This window comes from Protomyctophum bolini, assembly GCF_963924005.1.
Source record: "Protomyctophum bolini genome assembly, chromosome: 1".
NCBI lineage: Eukaryota > Metazoa > Chordata > Actinopteri > Myctophiformes > Myctophidae > Protomyctophum > Protomyctophum bolini.
The window spans coordinates 37171308-37193112 of record NC_137862.1 but is presented as its reverse complement, the minus strand read 5'-3'; the positions used below and the strand labels follow the sequence as shown (position 1 = coordinate 37193112).

General features: G+C 46.6%; 1 protein-coding gene across 1 annotated transcript in view; it reads right to left on the bottom strand.

Moving 5' to 3' along the window:
- cbfa2t3 (CBFA2/RUNX1 partner transcriptional co-repressor 3) overlaps positions 1-21805 on the bottom strand; it is a 53478-nt gene that overhangs the window by 8003 nt on the left and 23670 nt on the right. The window contains exons 2-7 of the mRNA XM_080765154.1: positions 15471-15626; positions 12271-12512; positions 11248-11337; positions 7878-8059; positions 4484-4767; positions 2630-2715 (exon numbers count right to left, since the gene is read on the bottom strand). Coding sequence (XP_080621280.1) covers positions 2630-2715; positions 4484-4767; positions 7878-8059; positions 11248-11337; positions 12271-12512; positions 15471-15626 — 1040 coding nt within the window. The remainder of the gene's footprint in view (positions 1-2629; positions 2716-4483; positions 4768-7877; positions 8060-11247; positions 11338-12270; positions 12513-15470; positions 15627-21805) is intronic.

Here is a 21805-nt window from a genome sequence, read left to right as displayed (position 1 = left end):
TCAAGGACCCCTTGGGATCCCAGACCCCACTTTGAGAACCCCTGTTTAATCAGCCATCAATCACATCAGAGTCACATGACAAAGGAAAAGAGAAGTGAAAGTTCCTCCTCCCTCCCATTCTCCACCTCAACAAACACACAAGTGAAAACTGCCGTTTTCTGGCGATGATGAGAACAGTTACATTTATTTGCAACTGTAAACAACCTTGATTTGAACCCAAGTCAACTGGAAGCGAAACCAAACACCACCCTCTGAGCTACAGGCAGGGCTGCTCTACTACAGATACTGAGGCTCAAATATGAATGTCCTTCTACAGTATTAATTTATCCATTTGTTACAGGTCCATTTTACTGTGTAGGGAGCACTGAATAGAATCACTGTGTTACTGTAGGTGAGTAGATATAAACAAGAGAATGTCTTTTGTGTGTTTGCATGTATGACTCTGTGTGTGTGTGTGTGTGTGTGTGTGTGTGTGTGTGTGTGTGTGTGTGTGTGTGTGTGTGTGTGTGTGTGTGTTTCTATTGAAGTGCATAACAATGGCAATGTAACAGCTGGGCTACTGATGAAAAAACAAAAACGAACCGATTCCTTCCACCCTTCTGCTCCATGCTTTGCCTGTTAAACCGCCTTGAGTCTCTCTCGTCTCCTTTCCTTTCTTCCTTAACACTATGTCAGGGTTTTTATTTTCCACCCTTCATAATGTTTCCATTCTCCTCTGGTTCTGTTAAATTGGTTTGACATGCTCTGCATTAAGTCCATATCTTTCCTTGTATTCACACTCTCTCTCTCTCTCTCTCTCTCTCTCTCTCTCTCTCTCTCTCTCTCGCTCTCTCTCTATAGAGAGAGATGCGCCGTAAGTTAGCTATATTTATTTCACTGAAGTGTTTGTAATTTGGCAGGGGTCCAGGCCAGGCCAGTTCCATCCATGACTGAAACCCTTGTCTCAGCTGCTCTCCCCAGCTGGAGCCGCTCTCTACTGAGTCCTGAGCTCCATCTGGGGCCCTGTGTGTGTGCGTGTGTGTTGTGTGCATGTGTGCATGTGTGTGAGCGTATGCGTGTGTGTGCGTGTGTGTTGTGTGCGTTCCCCAGGCTTGATGGGTCCAACTACACCTTCTATGCTTATGTTCAGAAGAGAAGAGAGGTTTCATTTCATTTCTTCATCACGTCAGGTCGTCGGCAACAGACCTAAAAGGTCAGCTGTCAAATCCTCATCAAATCCTAAAGTCAGTCACCGAGATTCTTTGTCTGGTCAACACTCCTGACCTTGTCTGATCAACACTCCTGACCTTGTCTGGTCAACACTCCTGACCTTGTCTGGTCAACACTCCGGACCTTGTCTGGTCAACACTCCTGACCTTGTCTGGTCAACACTCCTGACCTTGTCTGATCAACACTCCTGACCTTGTCTGGTCAACACTCCTGACCTTGTCTGGTCAACACTCCTGACCTTGTCTGGTCAACACTCCGGACCTTGTCTGGTCAACACTCCTGACCTTGTCTGGTCAACACTCCTGACCTCCTGACCTTGTCTGGTCAACACTCCTGACCTTGTCTGGTCAACACTCCTGACCTTGTCTGGTCAACACTCCTAACCTCCTGACCTTGTCTGGTCAACACTCCTGACCTTGTCTGGTCAACACTCCTGACCTTGTCTGGTCAACACTCCTGACCTTGTCTGCCATCTCTCTAGCACTAAAACCTACAGTCAGTGGTGAACAGTAACAAAGTACATCTACTTGAGTACTGTACTTAAGTACTTTTTTATTATTTGTATTTTTGGATAATTACAGTATGCTACTATGATAAATATTGTAATTTTGGCTCCGCAACATTTCTAGGAATGGGAAAAATGTAGGGTGCACGATTATGAAATTATGGCCGATATACGATAACTTGCAGGGTCATATCTGCCGATACCGATTCAAACCGATTCCAATATTATACAGAGGACCACAATGCAAAAAGCCTAGGCCCTATAGGGGCCCAAAGCCTGTTAATAAAGTATTCAATCAATCAATAAATAGCCTATACTATTTTCCAAGTGTCTGTTTCCACAACTGAATGACTACTGAATGAGATGAGTACACAAATTAAATGTAAAGTTTATTTTTACTCATTTTTATCATATTTGATTTGGCTTTTGTTCTAGACTAGAGGTTACGGTACTAGACACTTTTGATTTATATTGAACTCATTGATGAATTTTTACATATTTCATTTTATTTTTGCTTGTGAAAACCGATTAAATAATCTGGATTATTTTGAGACCAATCCGATACCGATATGGCCGGTATGACCGATTCTGATTATATCGGTCATCCCTAGAAACATTTCATTATAAATTAACCACCTGTGACCCTTTTTGAAATATAGTAAGAACAGTCTGTCTACAGTGTGTAGATCTGCTATTCTTACATATTTTTAACAGAACAACTTTCACTTGTAGTTGTGTAACATTTGACCAGAAGTATCTATACGTTGAGTACTTTGTCCAGCACTTCCTACAGTAAACTTCAGCCTTGCTTGGTTCTGCTCCTGTGTATGCACAAAGGGACTTTTGTCTTCAGGAACAAAATAAAGGAGTCAGTGTTAAAAAAAACAAAAACGTAGCTACCCCGCTGATGCGTACATTATCAAGATGCTTCCATTCCTCTGCCCACTCCCGATCGGTCAGGCGGTGATCGATCACTTCCTCCTGGCGCGCTCCGTGAACTGCTGCAATGCAAACACATGGAACAGCACCGCCATCAGATACACAGAACTCTGTCGTTGTTCTGTTGGGTTATGAGCAATATGAGAGTGTGGTGGCATGTGTTTTATGTGACTTTTTTTTAAACAATAATATATAATAAAAAATACAGCCAGCACTCAGACACAACTGACTGTTTGCCGCACAATAACATCCTCAACATCAATTCAACTTAGGGCTCAGATTGTTACAGTAAATGAACATATTACTCTGCAGCAAAAACACTGTAAGCTCCTTCTAATAAAACAATGTGTCTCTTTCAAGTTGGTGCATCATACAGTACATGATTGAAGTAGAACGCAGTCATTCATAACTCTGAGAGTGTAGAAATGGAACCAAACATTTGTACACTGTCAGAGTTACAGACATGTAAGGGTGCTTGTGGAACCCCCTCAAGGACACATGAGGGTCTCTGGACCCCACCACGACGGAACTAAGACTAGTGTAAAGTTTCTAAAAAGTAACATATTTCCAAAAGCATAAAACATTTCAAAACGTTTAAAAAACATCCTCTCTATTCCGAAAGAAGACAAAAATAATTAAGTTTGAACAAAGCAAGCTTCTGGGTGATAACAGAGCTAGAGCGAGCCAAAGTGTTGCGGAGGAAAGGTTACTTACATGATGTATAGTAATAAATAATAATAGTGAGAGGAACATAACTGGACTCTATCCAAATATAGAGATGGAGCCCATGCAGTTAATTATGTCTCAATGCATTGTACTCTACCCTTGTAGGGGACATTATGGACACTGACATGGCATTCAATCTACAAATGGATATTCTCTAAATCCTGTATGTTACAGTATGCCCATTGAAAACAAAATCAAAACAAATGAACTTCAACAAACAATTCAATGTAGATAGTTGTATATATAGTGTATATATATCTCACACCAAAACCGCATCGGTTCAGTGGATTAGTTTGGCAGTTCACCACAGGAGAGAGTCCTTGGCAGGAGGCAGACATATATGGATTGACACAGTGGCAGGACATAGGCATGCACGGCTGCAGGCTTTATATAGAGCCAATGCCTCATGGATTATCACACTCCACTGACAACTGGCCTTTGTTCCCTGCATGCATATACACCAAGAGACTCTTTCCCACGTACACAGTCAAGTCCTCGACGTCGTTTTATACCCATTTAAATGTAGATCCCCATTGCACTCGCAGATATTATGTTTCCAGTTTTTGTGTGTCTATGAGGTGACAGTACTTCATTAGACACCCTGGAGTCGTTTTTATGTGCAATGGTGTATTAACTTTGTATGTAGGGTTTCTTCCTGGAGGCTGAACCCTTGACAGTCAAACGGGCCAATGAAATATACAGTAATATAGTGACATCACACTATCAGCCCCTCCCCTAACCCCTCCCCTTTCATCATACAACTACAGCTTGTGGGTCCATATCTTTTCAGGTGGATCACCACCCATCACTACCCACCAGGCAAACCAGGCATACTTAATGAACTGGTGGGCGTGTCCACATAAAAGCATGAGTTTAACAAATACTGTACACTTTTTGAAAAAAAGTATTAGTATTATTATAATAATACCTGATGATCATGTCTTAGGGTGGAAAAAATCGTGGCACTCCATCTTTAAACTAACAGATAATACAGACATATAACAACATATCCAGTCATACACTGTCACTCGTTCAACCAACTGCATCACAGACTGAAGTGTATTTTAATTTGATTCCCTGAATCACGATCAGCTCTCTTCTCACCTGTCTGCCGGTGCCTCTCTCTGGCGTCGCGGTGTTCGTTGTGTCGGTAAGCGTCTCTGTAGTGGTGTGCCAGGGCCATGTCCTCCAGCCGGTAGTGTTGTGGACCCGCGGGGGGGTTGGGGGGGTGGGGCAGGCCGTTGGGAGGGTGCGTGGGGAGGCCGTTGGGCGGCGGGTGAGCAGGGAGCCCTGTGCTCGGGCTGAAGCGTTGGCTGGGGCTGAGGGTGCAAGGCCTCTTAGCCAGGTGCTCTGGGTGCAGGCCGTCTCTCTCTGAACTGTCTTTGGTCCTGATGGCAGAGGGGGGACACAGTGATCAGTTGGTGTTAAAGGTCTAGACTGTAATTGTGGATACAAAGGTAATACAATTGGGGTGGTTGTATTTGGTCTCCCTGATCTCCTATTGAAACATTTGGATCCTGTCTAGGTTAAAACACAATCAGTGCCGGAAGTGCTTCAAAATAGGAGCTCTGGGTGGCCGGAGTTGTCTCAGCGCTTTTACTCTGAAAGCCATGACCCATTGCTAGCTTACATTGCGATCATTTTAATTTATACGATATATGATCCAAAAAGCGTTCATATTTTGCGGGAGAGACGGATGAGGATCAGAAATTAAGCGCCAGTATATCGATCCTGTTTCTGGTGTGACAAAGAAATGTATCATCATTCTTTTCCTGTCCCAAAGGCCACCTCCAATATAAAACAACCATAGCTTAAAAACAGAACATAATAACCTGTGTCTGTGTGTACTATATGGATTAGAATACACTCCTGTCTTGGTGTTGTTTCTCAGCACACACACACACACACACACACACACACACACACACACAGTACATACGTCTGCAGTATGCTAGAGAATGTAGTTGTGTGCAGTAAGACAGCACAGCTGTACACCATATGTATTAACCAAACAGACCATCTCCACATCCTGCATCTCAAGCTCTTAATCTGAATATACTGTACCACAGCCAAGTGAAGCCTTGTGCTCTCTGTTTCTCTCACTCTCTGTCTCTCTCTGTCTCTCTGTCTCTCTCTCTCTCTCTCTCTCTAACCTAAAGCATTACATGCCCTGTGTTTGACAGATGTTTCTGATGTTTAGTGACACTTATTTGAGTCTCTGTGTGTGCGTGTGTCTGTGTGTGTGTGTGTGTGTGTGTGTGTGTGTGTGTGTGTGTGTGTGTGTGCGTGCGTGCGTGCGTGCGTGCATGTGCGTGCGTGCGTGCGTGCGTGCGTGTGTGTGTGTGTGCGTGCGTGTGTGCGTGCGTGCATGTGTGTGTCTGTTCAAGCCATCTGGACATTTGAAATGTGAGTGTTGATATTAATCTGTTTAGCTGGATGGAACTAGCTGTGCATTGGGATGTATAAAGCATGCTGTCATTGCTTTATCATCCCGGGGATCAGAGACAGCAACAACTCTGCCGGAGATTAACGTGGTCTTCCACTGTATTCCAATATTCTGTGCGTGTGTGTGTGTGTGTGTGTGTGTGTGTGTGTGTGTGTGTGTGTGTGTGTGTGTGTGTGTGTGTGTGTGTGTGTGCGAGCGTACAAAGCTGTGTGTTCATATTTAGTTGTGAATGCGCATGGGCCATAAAAATCCCTAGCATCCAGCATCCCTGCCAGGCTGCCAATCACCCAAACAGCTGGCCCGGTCAGTGGTGGAAAGCGATTAAGTACATTTCACTCAAGTACTATACTTAAGCACAATGTTTAGGTAGCCTACTTTTACTTTACTTGAGTATTTCCATTTTTCGATATTTTATACTTTTTCCACCACTGCAAACAGCTGGCCCACCATAGGCCCTTCATGGCCTCGAACCTACTGTATAGCTCTGCCCTGCCCCCCCCCCCCCACCCCACCCACTCAGCCCTGCACCGCCATGACACTGTAAGCCAGCGGCCGGGAGGGAGAAGGCGGAGGTGTGCGGATTACGGTGGGATTGCCCATTCCTCTATGCCCCCCCCTCCCCCTCCCCTCAGGATGTGCTCAGGCGGGCAGGGGTTCAGACCACCACCATCTGGACACACATCCCTGACATATGGACAGCTGCTGGGTCAGCCTGCCCCAGACGAGAGAGAGAGAGGGAGAGAGAGAGAGAGAGAGAGAGAGAGAGAGAGAGAGAGAGAGAGAGAGAGAAGATGGTCTATATACTAAGCATTGGTTCTCAACCGTTTCTGGATTGGAGCCAAAAATCATGAAAGTCGGTTCCTTGTAAAGCGACTTTGGGAGTTTGGGTAGAAAAGTGCTATATAAATCTGAGCTATTATTATTATTATTATTATGAAAGTGTTTACAATCCACCCATATACCACTTAATCACTCAGCAATATTCAATTCAGTTCCTCATTAATTCCTCATGGACTAACCTGAAAGTACCTGAACCCACCAAGCATATTAAGTCTCCGGTATGTGTCTTAAAACACATCTGGGCAGTGTGAATTTTAATTAATGATAAATCAATTGATTGTGTTCTGGCTTAGAACAATGGAACCAACATAATATATTTCAAATTGCCTCTCTCTCTCTCTCTCTCTCTCTCTCTCTCTCTCTCTCTCTCTCTTGCTTGCGTTCCCCTTTCATTTTTCCACTCTCCCTCCATCCATCCATCTCTCTGCCCCCCTCCCCCCTCCCCCCATTCTCTCTCTCTCTACCTCCCAGACAGCTGGCAGAGCCCTTGCTTGGCATCATGGTTGCCCAGACTTCCGCCCGCCTCCCGCGCGGAGGATTTATAACCTCCCCATGTCGCTTGGCACTCTGAAACACCCCGAAATAATTCATTTATTTCGGTGCCTGCCTGTGTGAGAGCCACCATGCATGCGTGCCTGTGCGTGCGTGTGTACACTGCACTGAAGGAAAGAAAGGGAGGGTCTACTAAGTAGTTTCACAGCTGTGATAGTAGACGGGTTTGTGTACGTCTGTGAATGAACACGTGTGTGTGTGTGTGTGTGTGTGTGTGTGTGTGTGTGTGTGTGTGTGTGTGTGTGTGTGTGTGTGTGTGTGTGTGTGTGTGTGTGTGTGCAAACAGGTAGTCTGTGTTTGCATGCAGTATATTGTTGTTGTCAGACAGAAATCTCGTATTTACATATTTCACCTTTTAATGTTTTTCATCATTTAATGCCCTACTTCGTCATACTACAGCGTCACACATCGGATTCCTGGTTTTGGACATGCAAGGTTTCCACCCGACAGAGACCATAATATGATCAGTGTAACGTTGTCTACTGTTACCTGTCAGGGGTCCTTCTCTTGCCATAATATGATCAGTGTAACGTTGTCTACTGTTACCTGTCAGGGGTCCTTCTCTTGCCATAATATGATCAGTGTAACGTTGTCTACTGTTACCTGTCAGGGGTCCTTCTCTTGCCATAATATGATCAGTGTAACGTTGTCTACTGTTACCTGTCAGGGGTCCTTCTCTTGCCGTGCTCGTTGATCTCCAGCATTATCTCGGAGGAGTCCAGCGGTGAGCTGGCGTTGGCGTCCAGCAGCAGCTGCTCGTGCTGGGCCAGGTACTGGGCAGGGGTCTGCTTGGCCAGCCTGGCGCAGTGGAGCAGCTCTCTTTGTAGCAGTGGCAGGTTCGCCTGCAATGGACCACACACACAGCAAATGATGGGGCTTTCCATGTGTGTGTAATGTGTATGCAATCTATGCGTGTGTGTGTGTGTGTGTGTGTGTGTGTGTGTGTGTGTGTGTGTGTGTGTGTGTGTGTGTGTGTGTGTGTGTGTGTGTGTGTGTGTGTGCGCGTGTGTGTGTGTGTGTGCGTGCGTGCGTGCAAATGCACAATCACAGTCAAATCAGGAACGCGTGTGTGTGTGTGTGTGTGTCTGTGTGAATTCCTGTGTGTCCGTTCTCGCAAACCGCTGGACTGAATAGTGCCAAACTTTGTATGCACACTACTAGTAGACAACAGATTACTTTTTTCACATACGTTTAGTCACTGAGGATCAGTTCAGGCTAAAAACTTGCCCAAATTTGGAGATATGTAGAGATGTCAGTTCTCAAAGTACCGTCCGGGGAACCACAGGGGTCCTTGAGGGTGTTCCAGGGGGTCCCCAGACGCATCAGTTAATATAGTATCAAAACCACTTCAACCACTTCAAACCGACATACATTGCAGGCTTTTTGAAAATAGCCGATCAACAAGCTCACAATGCGTCGTTGATCTGCCATTTTCAAAACGGGATGCACACGCATGTTAGACACACCAACGGACCGACATGCGGAAACAACGGTCGGACATGCGCTTCTCCCGTGCTTGCGGTTAGGCTTTGGTTAGGGTTTGAGGTATACTGTAGGTCTAAACTAAAGCCTGTACCCTTTCAAAACAGCTTGAAAGAATGCGGGAAATTTTGAATATTTATGAAACATTTTAACACAAATCTGGTATGGGGGTCCCTGGACCACATACCCTGATGGACCAGTAGAGGGGTGAAGCACTGTCATAGACATTTATTTTCTTAATTATTATTCAATCTGGCCACATAGGGTTTGACTGGTTGACCAGGGTTTGACTGTACAAATGCATACTGTCCATATCTTAAATCCTTTTTCTGTAGCATGGGTTATGACAATGATTAATTGCATAGTATAGATGTAATGTACTAATAAAGGGGGTGTGGTATGTGTGTTAAGTGAAAAAAGCGAAAGATGGAAACACGGCAGGAGAACAGACAGGGAGTGGAATCATGTTAGGTTGAGAGAGAGAGAGAGAGAGAGAGAGAGAGAGGTGAAGAGACAGGATGAGATAAGACAGATCCTTTAACACATTCCTCTGCCTTGTGTCTATTTCTCCAGGGCACGCTGTCGTGCATTCTGTATGTGCGTGCGTGTACGGCTGTATGTGCGTGCATGTGCACGTGTGTGTGTGTGTGTGTGTGAGAGAGAGAGAGAGAGAGAGAGAGAGTGTGAGTGCTGTCAGATAACTCTCTCAGCTTGTCTGGTTGATAAAGCCCAGCCATTGCTGCCATGTCCCAGATGTGGAGACTCACCACATACCAGGAGGTCTGACACACACACACACACACACACACACACACACACACACACACACACACACACACACACACACACACACACACACACACACACACACACACACACACACACACACACACACACACACACACACACACACACACACACACACACACACACACACACACACACACACACACACACACACACACACACACACGTGTGGTCCGTGCACACCCACACAGATTACATCTGCGAAGAACTTGAATGAATCCAACCTCTGTCCACACTCATTATACTGTAAATACTACTCTCTTCCTAATGAGCCAAACCTTATGCACTGCTGCTTGTACAGCAGCTATCACATGCAAACCGTAGTACTGGCATAGCTACACAGTAAAATAATTACCGTTAATTTAACTCTCAGGCGCAGATTCACAAAGAATGAATTGTGGCTGCTGATAGCACCATGAATTACACGTCACTTGCACCCATTATCTGCCCCGTTTCAAGGGTTGATTCACTAAAGATATTGCACTAATTATATGACAGCAAAAACACGCCCTTAACGTTTTGCACCTGATTGCAATTATAATGTATATATGTGTCATTGACTGTCACAGAGCAGTTAGTGGAGGCGTTAAAGCAGGCCTAGCAAAAGCCTGAAAATGCCAGTGAAGTAATCATAATTGTTATTTTATTAGAGCTAATGGACTCAACGATCTGCAATTTGACACTCTTTTGTCTGAAAATACCATATTACTGGCCTACCGTGCCACACTGTGTTAAAACATTTCTTTCAATTAGGCAACTTACTCATGAACAACATCGTTACAGTCAGTGCTTGAATTTGGCCGGTACTCACCAGCACTGAGTACCAGTTCAGCTGTCTTTTGGTACTCACCAGTACTGAGTACCAGTTCAATTTCATCTTACTGTGTACAGTTATTTAAATACCGTACATAATATTGATCATGTTTCTTAACAGCATTCACAGGTGCCGCGTGTCACTCCCCATCTCTCTCCCCATTTCCTGTCTGTCTACTGTTCTCTATCAATAAAGGCAGAAAAAACAGCATTCACAGTAGCATAATACTAGAACTCCTCACAGCCCTCGGAGTTCACCACTGCCTTTGCTTGAACCCTGTGTGCCCCTCTGTTTTGAGTCTAAATAGGACCGAGCGCGTGGGACAGGAATGTGTGCCCTGGTGGAATGTGTGCCCTGGTCACTGCCAGCAGGCCAATACACACCCTTACACACAGCCGGGTCAAGCCTCACATGTACGTCTACAAACAGCACCCACCCACCCACTCACTCACTCACTCACTCAATCAATCAATCAATCAATCAATAACTAGTATCTCATAAAGACTGAATGAAATCACTCTCCATGTGCTCCATAATGAACAGCCGGTATGGTGTGTGTGTGTGTGTGTGTGTGTGTGTGTGTGTGTGTGTGTGTGTGTGTGTGTGTGTGTGTGTGTGTGTGACTGTGTGTGTGTGTGTGTGTGTGTGTGTGTGTGTGTGTGTGTTTTAACACTAGTTTTAATGAGTTCTAAACACAGGCCATATTGACTGAAGTGCTAAGCTGTGTGACTGTCTGGAGGAGGCTACTGCATGGCAGAGACATCAGGCCGGATAGTAGAAGTATAAAGTAGCAACAAAAAGTAAATACTCAAGTAAAGTACAAGTACCACAAAATGTTACTTATAAGTACAGTGCTTAGTATACTAGGACCAGCACTGCATCAGGCTCATATTCACGTTGAGTCGGATATGACAGGCGTGCACTCACCTTGAGGAAGGGAATGACGAAAGGTCTCAGAGGGAAGTTGGTGGCCTCCTGCAGCTTAGAGTGAAACTCCTCGATGGTGAGAGTGGAGTTCTGTCCACAGTGGAGGAAGAGGACAAAGGACATGAGATCATAAATGAATGCACTTGAAGAACCAAAGACTTGATCATGATCGTTATCGTAATATCATGTGTATGTGCCTTAACGACCCTGGGATCCCTATTTGGGGCATGCGATTGCTTTGTGAGTGTGGGCGTCACAAACACAACATCTGGATGTGATTGGACGGTAGGCGCCACAAACACAACATCTGGACGTGATTGGACGGTAGGCGCCACAAACACAACATCTGGACTTGGTTGGACTGTAGGCGCCACAAACATAACATCTGGACTTGGTTGGACGGTAGGCGCCACAAACATAACATCTGGACTTGGTTGGACTGTAGGCGCCACAAACATAACATCTGGACTTGGTTGGACTGTAGGCGCCACAAACATAACATCTGGACTTGGTTGGACTGTAGGCGCCACAAACATAACATCTGGACTTGGTTGGACTGTAGGCGCCACAAACATAACATCTGGACTTGGTTGGACTGTAGGCGCCACAAACATAACATCTGGACTTGGTTGGACGGTAGGCGCCACAAACATAACATCTGGACTTGGTTGGACGGTAGGCGCCACAAACACAACATCTGGACTTGGTTGGACGGTAGGTGCCACAAACACAACATCTGGACTTGGTTGGACGGTAGGCGCCACAAACACAACATCTGGACTTGATTGGCCAAGCTTCACATGACGTAGTGCTCTGATCAGTGCTACTAGAAGGCAGCCTGAAATATATTACAAAAACCGTCCACCACTGGTTATTAATACACAGTCACTCACCACCAGCCCCAACACAAGGCTGCGGACCCTCTCTCCGATCTGGTTATTAATACACAGTCACTCACCACCAGCCCCAACACAAGGCTGCGGACCCTCTCTCCGATCTGGTTATTAATACACAGTCACTCACCACCAGCCCCAACACAAGGCTGCGGACCCTCTCTCCGATCTCGGGCGAGATGTCGTTGCCGAACTGCTGCAGCGTGGTGAGGAAGCGCTTCAGCTTGCACAGCTGGCGGGCGCCGCAGGCCGGAGGCAGCTGCTGATTGGACAGCGAGGCCGTGGAGGACATGGCGGGGCCGTTACTGAAGCCGTTAGGCGTGGAGGGAGCACCGTTCAGCGACGTGGGAGAGTGACTGCTGCCGTTCAACACTGCGCACGCACGCACGCACACACACACACACACACACACACACACACACACACACACACGGAGGGAAGGCATTCGTTTGTGTTATAAACTGCACCTTAATTTAATTATCACTCAGGAATTTACTGCGTAGTACAGTATATATTCAATGTGTGTGTGTGTGTGTGTGTGTGTGTGTGTGTGTGTGTGTGTGTGTGTGTGTGTGGTTGAGTCCTCCTGTTCATTTCCGCAGTTCACTGCGTAGTACAGTATATATTCAATGTGTGTGTGTGCACTGCGTGTGTGAGTGTGTGCGTGCACTGCATGTGCGAGTGTGTGCGTGCACTGCATGTGTGTGTGCATGTGTGTGCACGTGCACATGCGTGTGTGTGTGGTATAACTTCAGCTGTCTCACAAGTGGGACAATTTGACTCCCACCACCACCACTATGCCAACTAGTCTCATCAATCTATTCCACGCGCCTCTCTCTCTCTCTCTCTCTCTCTCTCTCTCTCTCACTAGGATACAACTATAACAGGAACTTGTTAAAGACCTGCCAAAAATAGACCTGTGGTCTGTGTTACTTTTATTCCAATAGCAGGTGTGTTGCTAAATGTGGCCCTGCACATGTCCACCAGCTGAAAGTAGATTTGCAGCTTTGGCTTTCAGAACAGTCCGCAAGCGTGCGCGCACGCACGCACACGCACGCACGCACACACGCACACACACACACACACACACACACACACACACACACACACACACACACACAGTATATAATTATTCACCTAAACTCGTGTGTACCGTTTTTCTAATATTCCTTTAAGATATACCCGCATGATGACACAAAATATGTGCAAGTTCAATGTGACGGTACCGCAAGGAAACGTGATTTAGGTATCAAACGCTTTCCTAATTCCTATGTTTTCTTTCTTTCTTTCTCTTAAGATAATATTTTTTCATGCTTTCTTCCGACAGGGGCGTGTAGAGAGAGAGAGGATAAACATGCAAGATAAGACGGGGGTCAGGCCAGGTGGCCACTGGCCTAGCGGTCCGGTCACCTAGGCTCCTATCATTGATAAGACCCGGACCGCTGGCCTAGCGGTCCTTGATAAGACCCGGACCGCCGGACCGCTGGCCTAGCGGTCCTTGATAAGACCCAGACCGCTGGCCTAGCAGTCCGGTCACCTAGGCTCCTATCCATTGTAGCCTGACAGCGTGTCCTGGGTTCGAGTCCCGATTCTTTGCTGCGTGTCACTCCCCGTCTCTCTCTCCCCATTTCCTGGCTGTATCAATAAAGGCTGGAAAAGCAAATGGGTCAAGGCAGGGTCACATTCGAACCTGGTCCTCGTGCTTAGTACTGTCAGGTACCCCCACTTAAGTCTCCTACACAGTTAAGAACTTTTGTGATTATGTCTCCTACATACATGCTTCTTGCATGCACTGTATTGATTTTCCACTGTATCATAACAGCATTCTACAGTAGGCCTATAGCAATGGAAGGAATGTTCTGTGGTCAAACATAAAGCAACACTGCAACAGGCCTATAAATCACTTTGGACTACAATGTGCTCATCTTTGAACACAACACATTACAGAATGCTTATTTCAGAGTCCAGGCCCAGTAGTTAACTAACCACTTAAAACACGGTGGTTAACTGGAGTCAACCTAGGGCTCCATACCAGATCCTCTAGTCTACACCAAATGTCTTCTGAAAATAGCTGATCTTGCGACACTGTCTAAGCTTGTAGATCTGCAATTTTGTGCCAAACGTTCGCCCCCCAGAATAGGGACGCTAGGGTTCAAGTGGCTAAGACTTGCATGTCACTCTAATCTGTTGGCTGGAGGTCTCAACACATATGGACTAACCCATGTGATTCTGGGGGGGGGGCAGCACTTGTGTTCTGGTTTTAGAGAGAGAGAGAGAGAGAGAGAGAGAGAGAGGGAGAGGGAGGTGAGGAGAGAGTTACACTCTCTAACCGGCCGCCACAACAGGTGAAACAACATGGAGTGTCATTGCTATATAGGGAAGAAAGTAGACTACAAACCACCGCCACCGTGGCTGATGTCCCCACTAGCACTGTCTCAATACCAGCTGGTAAACAACACGCATGCATGCACACACACACACACACACACACACACACACACACACACACACACACACACACGTGCTCAAAGACACATGTCCCATTAGCAAGGGCATTCTGCATGCCCAAAGCCAGACACACGCACACACGCACGGACGCGCGGACACACACACACACACACACACACACACACACACACACACACACACACACACACACACACACACACACACACACACACACGTCATTGTGTCAAGTGTTGTCAACTGACACAGGGAACAGCTACACACTCTCAGAGTTAAATTAGCACTCAGAATCTTACTGTGCATGCTTCGAATCCCCCACCGCACATACAAGCATATAAGGTGTTCATGTCATGACAGTTGCACTAAGATCGACAGTTGACTGAAATGGCATACTTCATCATAGCCAACATTGCCGATAGACAACACAGCATAAATTAACAGTAGCTATACTGTATGATTATTCCACATACAGACGTTTAGGCTGTTTGTACAAGGCCGTTATTATGACAAGAGGGGCTATTTAAAAGCAGGATGTGTACACTGTACACACATACGTACGTGCATTGGGCATTGAAGCTTTTCTGAGGTAAAGTGTATCATGAAGGTAAACCCATGCCTATATGCTCTGTCTGGGGAACAATCTAAAGATATCTGACACCACACCAAAAATAACACTTGGCCATGATGGCAAATGTATGATCCGATAGTCTGCGAGTATGTATGATTATACAGTATATTCTACTGCTGCTTTTTGTCCAAATGTGGCGGCCCAAACTCATGTAGTGTAGACTTCAGAGTGTAATTTTGGCATTTAAGGTGTCTTGAATCTTGAAACTTGAATGTGTATAACAAACATGTCCTCACTTGATTTGCTTGTGGTGGGGGTGAATGAAGCGTTGCGATTGGCTGCCTGGCTGACGGCCGGTGGTGGAGGAGGCATGGTAGGTGGGGTGGACCTGGGCTGGGTTTTCACATCCGCAGGTGAATCTGGCATTGTTCCGACCTTCTGCACTCTGCTACCTGCAGGACAACGGGGAGAAGGGGGTCGAGGTGAAGAGAGGGACAAAATATTGTTTTAAACCTTAAAATGGTATTAAGTTATTCAAACACAAACCTATTCCCTCCTCAAACCAGAACTTTTGGTGAGAAAGAAAGAATGAAAAAGGGCATTTCCAAAGCAAATCAATGCGTAGCGGCGTAGCAGCGTAGCAGCGTAGCAGCATAGCAGCGTAGCGGCGTAGCGCACTGAAAAACCAATGCAAACTTGCATCGTGTCTCTCTTGGCTGGAGATTCAGGGACTTGGGAAACATACAGAACCACCTGCTCATCCTCTCAGCTGCTGCCGACCCCCCCCACCCCCACCCCTACCCCCCACCCCCATCCCCATCCCTTCCAACTCCCCATCTCCCCCTTCTCTCTCTCTCTCTCTCTCTCTCTCACACACACACACACACACACACACACACACACACACACACACACACACACACCGCCGTGCAGCTCTGACATCCCAATCAGAGGGCCCCTCTATCTCTATCCCCTCCGCAGCCCTCCTCCCCGCCTGTCCCCTCTCGTCCCCCTGTTAAGACAGCCGGCTTGACAGTCAGTGACAAGTGTAGCTGGATCTGCTGCCGTCCATCACCGCGCATGCAGGACGGTCTCTCAGCAGGCCCTGTGCAGCGCGCTACAGGCTCCACTGTGTGCTCTGCCAGACATCCTGGCCAGGACCAAACAAGGCAAGGCCAGCCTGGGACAGGACAGGACAGGACAGGGAGAGAGAACGGCAGCATGCATGGGACAGCTGTGTGACCGTCAGGACGACTCAGGAGCGCACCACAAGGACTGTCGACCCATTTACACATATAGGTGCACCAGAACTGCTATGTTGGGAAGTGCCCCAAACCCCATCCTTGAAAACCCTTTCCCCTCTAACCTTATACATTACATGCAAGAGCTGCAGTCAATTTAATGTGGTTCTTTAACCTCCAGTGCCTGCATTGGTAAGACCCGTTGCATAGACAGTTATGCCACCCTTTGTCCTCGACGTGGCACGTTCAGTTCACATGGTTCATGTACGGAGCGTGCACCTAAGAGGGTTCAAGAGCTACACAGTTTGGTGTTTGGAACTATAGGTCCTGGTGAGAACTTTGGGGCAGAGGTTGAGCTCTGGCATCCAGGGAGTGTGTGTGCAGAGTTTGGCTGCGATCAAGGCCAACGCACCGTTGATTAGCTGTCCACAGACGGACGGACGGAGTGCAAACATACTCTCTCCCCATGCCTTCGGCCTGGACTGGTGGAAACAATGATATGAACATTCTTTGCTTACAACGGAAGTCTAGGATTGCTTTCAAAGGTAAAATTTAAAATACCCTGGCCAGTCTACTCGTGAGTGTGCGATGGAATAAACTCTTTATTCTCAGAAAGATCTTTCTGCCTAAAACAAAATGTATTATAGTGCATAAAATAACTCACTAAGGCGATTTTCTGAAAAATCTGCTTCTAATTTAAACTTCCATGCACCGATCGATATGGACTGTGAGTCCAATATTCTCCTCAACAGAGCTGGAAGCTCAATTGGCTTCAGTCCTGATAGTTACCCAAGTTCTGAGAGAGACTTCATGTAGACGTGTTAAACAGCTGCTGTCTGTATTTAAAGAGTGCTACACAGTGTTAATGTATCCATTTGTAATGTACAAATGGAACAACGTGGACCCTTAGGATGTAGGCCTATGTAACTCTGAGAGTAGAATGTAGTGTACACATTTAATCAAATGGCCCATTTTGTTACAATCTCAGAGTGAGTTAAATTAACAATGACTTAACTGGACAACAGGGCTTAAGTGGTTAAATATAATGAATTCTAGTAACTAGTCAAATATCCTCAAATAGAATGTTTTTCAAATTGATTAGAACATTTTGCACTTTTTGACAAAATATCGGACCCAAAAATATGCCATGGGTCACCAGGGTTGGTCTCTACTGGAGTCAGCCTACGGGCTCTACTAGTCAGCTCTACTGGAGTCAGCCTACGGGCTCTACTAGTCAGCTCTACTGGAGTCAGTCTACGGGCTCTACTGGAGTCAGCTCTACTGGAGTCAGCCTATACGGGCTCTACTGGAGTCAGCCTACGGGCTCTACTGGAGTCAGCTCTACTGGAGTCAGCCTATACGGGCTCTACTGGAGTCAGCCTACGGGCTCTACTGGAGTCAGCTCTACTGGAGTCAGCCTACGGGCTCTACTGGAGTCAGCCTACGTGCTCTACTGGAGTCAGCCTACGTGCTCTACTGGAGTCAGCCTACGGGCTCTACTGGAGTCAGCTCTACTGGAGTCAGCCTATACGGGCTCTACTGGAGTCAGCCTACGGGCTCTACTGGAGTCAGCCTACGGGCTCTACTGGAGTCAGCCTACGGGCTCTACTGGAGTCAGCCTACGGGCTCTACTGGAGTCAGCCTACGGGCTCTACTGGAGTCAGCCTACGTGCTCTACTGGAGTCAGCCTACGGGCTCTACTGGAGTCAGCCTACGGGCTCTACTGGAGTCAGCCTACGGGCTCTACTGGAGTCAGCCTACGGGCTCTACTGGAGTCAGCCTACGGGCTCTACTGGAGTCATGACGAACTTCATTGACACAGTGATCCTCAAGAACAGGAGGGGAGCCCCCCCCCACCCCAATGCCAGACACTCCAAACATAAACACACAACAAGGTTGTAGAGGCAGCCCGGGCCAGGTGGTATAAATAGCTTCCATAGACCCCCCACACACACACACACACACACACACACACACACACACACACACACACACACACACACACACACACACACACACACACACACACACACACACACACACACACACAGTAGTACACACTCAACAGCTCTGGCACTGCACTGATGGTCCTCCTTGGTCAAATGTTATGTTAATTAATTTAATATGTGTAGACCATTATTTTTATGGTTTGCAGCAGGGGTCTTCCTAAAAACAATCCAATACATGTTAACATAAATCAAACATATTATTAGCAACGATTAGGTGTAAACAAACATAAAACTGATTCATATTGCTGTGGAACAACTATACGAAGCTGCAGCACCACTTGGAGACAACACATTAAAAGACAAACCTGTGGAATGCTTGTTATTTCCAAGCTAGTCTCAAATCTCGTGGTGAATGAATGGTGAACACTGAACAGACACTGATGAGACGAGAGGATCCGTTAAATAAGGTGATCTAGATTTGGAAGGCTTATCAAGTTGTAGTATAATGTTGTGGGTGTCCCAGCTCCGTCTCTCTATCAGCTAAGGGTCTACGGGTAAATGTTGGAATACCCCTGGTTTACAATAAATTTATAAATACATCATGCACCAATCGTCATATCCAAAATATATTGTACAAGTTACATTTTCTGCTAATAAATTCTCCATATATTCAAAGGTAGACCTTTACAGATACTGCGGGGGGGATTCAGATTCAGCTTCACCCAGCTGATGGCTGCTCAGTGCTCAGGTGGTCAACATGTACACTGGGCAAGCCGGGGGTAAACCAGCAACCATCCTATACCCAGACAGTCCCTCTCTCATAAGGCCGGCTTGTCAATTATTTCATTAATTGAAAAATGTATCGACAGAATAATTGCTAAGAAAATAATCGATAGAAGCAGCCCTACAAATATAGTTAGCTCTGTCGTGCATTCCCAGCAGCTCCCATGGAGCCAAATCCCACACAGTCAACCTTTCTATATATTAGCATAGCAATTACCTGGAATAGAAGGTAACATTCAAATACAATGTTCTCACTCTAATAATAGACTATAGCTGTCAAACTCTGAGAATAAATACACATAGCAACAGCAAAAGTGTAAAAAACAACAATAAAAAACACTACAGTTGAGAGAGGATAAGAGAATTAAGGAGAGGAGAAATGGGGTCTGACTGCACTGCATGCACCGTGGGATTATAGACAGCTGTTTAATCTGACCAGCTAAAGGACAGGGCACGCGCACGCACACACACACACACACACACACACACACACACACACACACGCACACGCACACGCACACGCACACATGCACACACACACACACACACACACACACACACACACACACACACACACACAAAACAAGCTCTGGATCTGACTTTTAATACATTAGGACATCTACTGGGTCTGCAACCCCATCTGTGCTCCCGTTGTGCTTTGTGCTGAAGGACAAACCCCTCATGCCAAGAAGATTCAGAGGGATACAGAGAGACACGCATCATTTAACCCCGTGGTAAAATGGACCCGCTCAGAATTAAACTAATACTCTGTGTTTTCCTGTGTGGGCTAGGCTTCGGGGCAGGGAGGGGAAGACTCAGCGGGGTCCAGAGGGGTGGACGGTGCTGAGCCCAGTCTATACTGGGGTGTACTAATTGTTCCATTTCCTCCACAGGCCTTTATCTGCCTTTCTGAAAGGACCCCGACTCTGTGATCAATACAAGCTCTGTTCAGGATGTCTGCTCCTTTCCCTCTGGACACGGACACCAGGGCACTGTAATGACTGGATGACTGGATGGATGGCTGACTGGATGGATGGCTGACTGACTGGATGGCTGACTGGCTGACTGGATGGCTGACTGGCTGACTGGATGGCTGACTGGATGGCTGACTGGCTGACTGGATGGCTGACTGGATGGATGGCTGACTGGATGGCTGACTGTCAGGATGGCTGACTGGTTGGCTGACTGGCTGGATGGCTGACTGGATGGCTGACTGGCTGACTGGTTGGCTGACTGACTGACTGACTGACTGACTGACTGACTGACTGACTGGCTGACTGACTGACTGACTAGTTAGCTCAATGACTGATGGCCAGAATCTTGGATGTTATGCTGACTGGATCGGATTACAGTCTCTCAGTTTTGTACTATGATGAAACAATGAACATGAAAAACATTCAAGCTGACATGCACACAAACACGTACATGCACACAAACACGTACATGCACACAAACACGTACATGCACAACACACACACACACACACACACACACACACACACACACACACACACACACACACACACACACACACACACACACACACACACACACACACACACACACACACACACACATACAATCAAATACTACAGTGGTTTGTCATTTTTCTCTGAAACTGTTTTTGGGACACATTATTGAGGACATATGCTTTTAAGTCTCTTAAAACATATGCTTGTGCACGCGTGCACAGTTGCACACACGGATATGAGAACATCGCATAATGACAGGCTGTTAGAAGAGCATTCAGATGCTGGTAGCGAGGATGTATGGTCTTTATTTCACATTGCCGTGTGACTGTGTGTTGTGTTTGACTGCGTGCATGCATCGCATGTGTGCCTGTCCGCGGTCCCACTGGTCATGGAAATACAGCTGTATCTTATTAGCACTAGCTAACCAATGCAGAAAAGTCCCCTTAAATCCCCCCTGTCTCTTCAATCTCTCACACTCCGTGGGGACTCTTGTCGGTGACCACAGAGCTCTAAAACTCTCCCTCTGTCTCCCTCCCTCCCCTCCCACTGTAATTCCCCCAGTCTCCAGGAATGCTGTTGTTTTTAATTTCTCCCAGCTGCTCTGGCTGGCTGCCCGGCCGCCTGCCTTCGCACATCTGCTCCCCATCAGGCCGCTGAGGAGTCCACACAAACAGAGCCTGCCCCCCCCCACCACCACCACCACCCCGCCCCACCCCCTCCCGGACCCCCAGCCCCTGTGGCCCTCACATCAAAACACTCTGCCCTGGACACAACACCCAGGGAAGCAGCAGTCTGTCCTGATATCACATTTAAGTTGAGGACTTAAATATACAAAGTCATTATTGATATATTTAATAATAATGTTATACATGTAAAATAGCATAAATTGTTTGGCCTATAAGCACCTAGACTAGAGAGTAGAAGCCTGTGTTGTGTGTCATGCTTAGTAGCGGGCAGGTGTCGCGGACCGATAACACTGGATCTACAAGCTCACAACGCGATATTCTAGTCTAGTGTATACTGTGTTGGGGGATGAAGTCTGAACTGTCTCTAAACCATGTATGATGCAAGTGTGGCTGTGTTAAAGCACTGTGTATACCAGTATGTATGTATGTATAAATGTTTGTGTGTGTGTGTGTGTGTGTGTGTGTGTGTGTGTGTGTGTGTGTGTGTGTGTGTGTGTGTG